The 2,590-nt window shown below is 40.2% G+C and overlaps 1 protein-coding gene across 1 annotated transcript; it reads right to left on the bottom strand.

Annotated features, from left to right (window-relative positions):
- Positions 1–474: 474 nt before the first annotated feature.
- LOC138563359 (general transcription factor II-I repeat domain-containing protein 2-like) lies at positions 475–2,280 on the bottom strand. Its single transcript, XM_069642845.1, has one exon. It carries the CDS (start codon positions 2,278–2,280, stop codon positions 475–477), a length of 1,806 nt encoding a protein of 601 aa, XP_069498946.1.
- Between the last annotated feature and the right edge of the window lie 310 nt (positions 2,281–2,590).

The following is a 2,590-nucleotide window of genomic DNA, read 5'->3' as shown; positions in this document are numbered from 1 at the left end:
CACAAAAAGATCCACTGAACCTAGTGTCCTCGTACACCTTTATCCCTTTTAGTAGCAAAGCGTCACGACAATTCAAAATACAAGAACGAAAATGCTGGTTTGTAACGCAAAAACCTCAATCCTCTCCAGAACATCCCGTCCAATAAAATACACACACTGGGTAACCGTTCAAATGTAATATTGTTGACTCCTAGGACTCCAATCAGGCCCTCGGCCAGTGATCTTTTATATGAGTTTTTATTGCCATGCGTTAGACCAGTGGTCCTCAAACTTTTTAAACAGGGGGCCATGTTAACGGTCCCTCAGACCGTTGGAGGGCCGGACTATAGTTAAAAAAAAAAACTATGAACAAATACCTATGCACACTGCATATATCTTATTTTGAAGTGAAGAAACAAAACGGGAATAAATACAATAAATACAATATTTAAAATGAAGAACAAGTAAAGTTAAATCAACAAACTTACCAGTATTTCAATGGGAACTATGGGCCTGCTTTTGGCTAACGAGATGGTCAATGTCTGGTTCCATATTTGTCACTGCTAGTCGTAACAAGTGATGCAAGTGTTCATTCGTTAGTCTAGATCTGGTTGGAGATTTCTGATGTTTCATTCTGGAAAAAGTCTGTTCACAGACATAAGTGCTGCCAAAGATGGTTGCCATTTTGAGTGCATGGTTCCTGAGATGAGGATATGTCTCGGAAGGGAGAGATGCATAGAAACTATGAATGCTGCTTGACTTGAATGCGTCTTTCAGAGAGTCACAATTCTGCAGTTCAGCCAGTTCCATTTGGTAAATTGTATCCACATTTTCAATGTCAATAGAAAATGGGTTACGGAAAAGCTGTATGTCCTGTTCATGGAGATGAAGCTCTTTAAATCTAAATTGGAACTCCTTTTGCAATTTTTCTAGTGAATCCACACATGTTTTGTTTGAGAATGCAACCAATGGTTTTTCCGCTAACAGATTTTGAGTTGTGGGTAGATGGCAGAAGTTTTCCTCCTTCACTTGTTTGATGAGGAGGCCTAATTTTACTTCAAATGCTTTGACATGTGATTGCATATCACAGATGAGCTTCCCTTTTCCTTGAAGTTGCACATTGAAACTGTTGAGTAGCTCTGTTACATCTGTTAGAAAGGCAAGGTGCCATTTCCATTCTGCATCATTGAGCTCTGGTACTTCTTTGTTTTTTGAAAGAAGAAAAGCTGTAATCTGTGGAAGTAAGTCATAGAAACGTTTCAAAACTCTCCCTCGACTCAGCCAACGGACTTCTGTGTGGTACAGAACATCTCCATAGTCAGCATTTAGCTCAGACAGAAATTCCTGAAATTGTCTGTGCTTTAGTGCATGAGCTCTAATGAAGTTAACACTAGATACCACAATTGTCATAACAGAGTCAAACTTCAGTGATTTACTACACAGCGCTTGTTGGTGGATGAGGCAGTGTATGGCTATTGGATGAGAATAATTATGTTTGTCCATCTCTTGGTTAATGCAAGCAATTACTCCTTTCTTAGACCCCACCATGCTAGGAGCACCATCAGTTGTCACACTGGCTAGTTTAGCCCAGTCCAGCTCCAAACCATTCAAAGTTTGGCAAACCTTTTCATAGATATCCTCTCCTGTAGTTGTTCCTTTGATGCTTTGCAGTGCAGCAAGCTCTTCTGTGACTTTGAAATTGTCATTCGTCCCACGAATAAAAATTAAAAGTTGTGCAGAATCACGAACAACATTGCTTTCGTCAAGTGCCAAGGAAAAATAGGAAAGTTTTTTTGTCAGGTTTTGCAAATGCTGATACAGATTGTCTCCCATTTCTTCAATCCTCCGTGTAAGTGTAGGTTCTGAAAGACTCACTGTACTAAATAAATCGGCCTTCTCTGCACACATCTCTTTGGCAACAGAAAGAAGGCATTCTTTAACAAATTCTCCCTCCACGAATGGTCTGCCAGTGCGCGCTATTAGCTTGGCAACTTGAAAACTTGCTCTCAGTGATGAAATATTTAGCTGCTTCTGCTTCACAAAAGTATTTTGCTGAGCTGTCAATGTATTTTTCAGTTTTGATATTTTATCTTTTCTCACTTCTCCGACCAAACAATCATATTTATCTTTATGTTGAGTTTCATAGTGTCGACGCAAATTGTATTCTTTGAACACAAACACTATATTCTGGCATATCAGACACACAGCTCTTTCCTTGTACTGTATGGAAAAGTAATCATAAGTCCACTGTTCTTTGAATATCCTACACTCCGAGTCAATTTTTCTCTTTCTTGACATCATTGTTTCCTAGGGATTCCAAATTGCTATTAGTAAAATACCAATAAAAACAATATACCAGCAACATTCCCCCACATTAGGTGCAATATAGTCCCCCACATTAGGCTGGCAGTATAGTTCCCCCACATTAGGCTGGCAGTATAGTCCCCCACATTAGGTTGGCAGTATAGTTCCCCCCACATTAGGCTGGCAGTATGTTCCCCCACATTACGTCGACAGTATAGTTCCCCCCACATTATATTGACAGTATAGTTCCCCCCACATTGCGGGGCTCATGTACCGGGCATGGTATCGGGGACTCTAAACGAGTCCC

The sequence above is a fragment of the Ambystoma mexicanum genome, chromosome 1p, assembly GCF_040938575.1.
Source record: "Ambystoma mexicanum isolate Mex_15411 chromosome 1p, UKY_AmexF1_1, whole genome shotgun sequence".
In the NCBI taxonomy this organism is placed as follows: domain Eukaryota; kingdom Metazoa; phylum Chordata; class Amphibia; order Caudata; family Ambystomatidae; genus Ambystoma; species Ambystoma mexicanum.
The sequence above is the reverse complement of the archived record's forward strand: the minus strand, read 5'-3'. Positions and strand labels throughout refer to the sequence as shown.

Excerpts from the sequence above, each read along its gene's own strand:
- LOC138563359 (XM_069642845.1), bottom strand. The coding sequence starts at position 2,280 with ATGATGTCAAGAAAGAGAAAAATTGACTCGGAGTGTAGGATATTCAAA.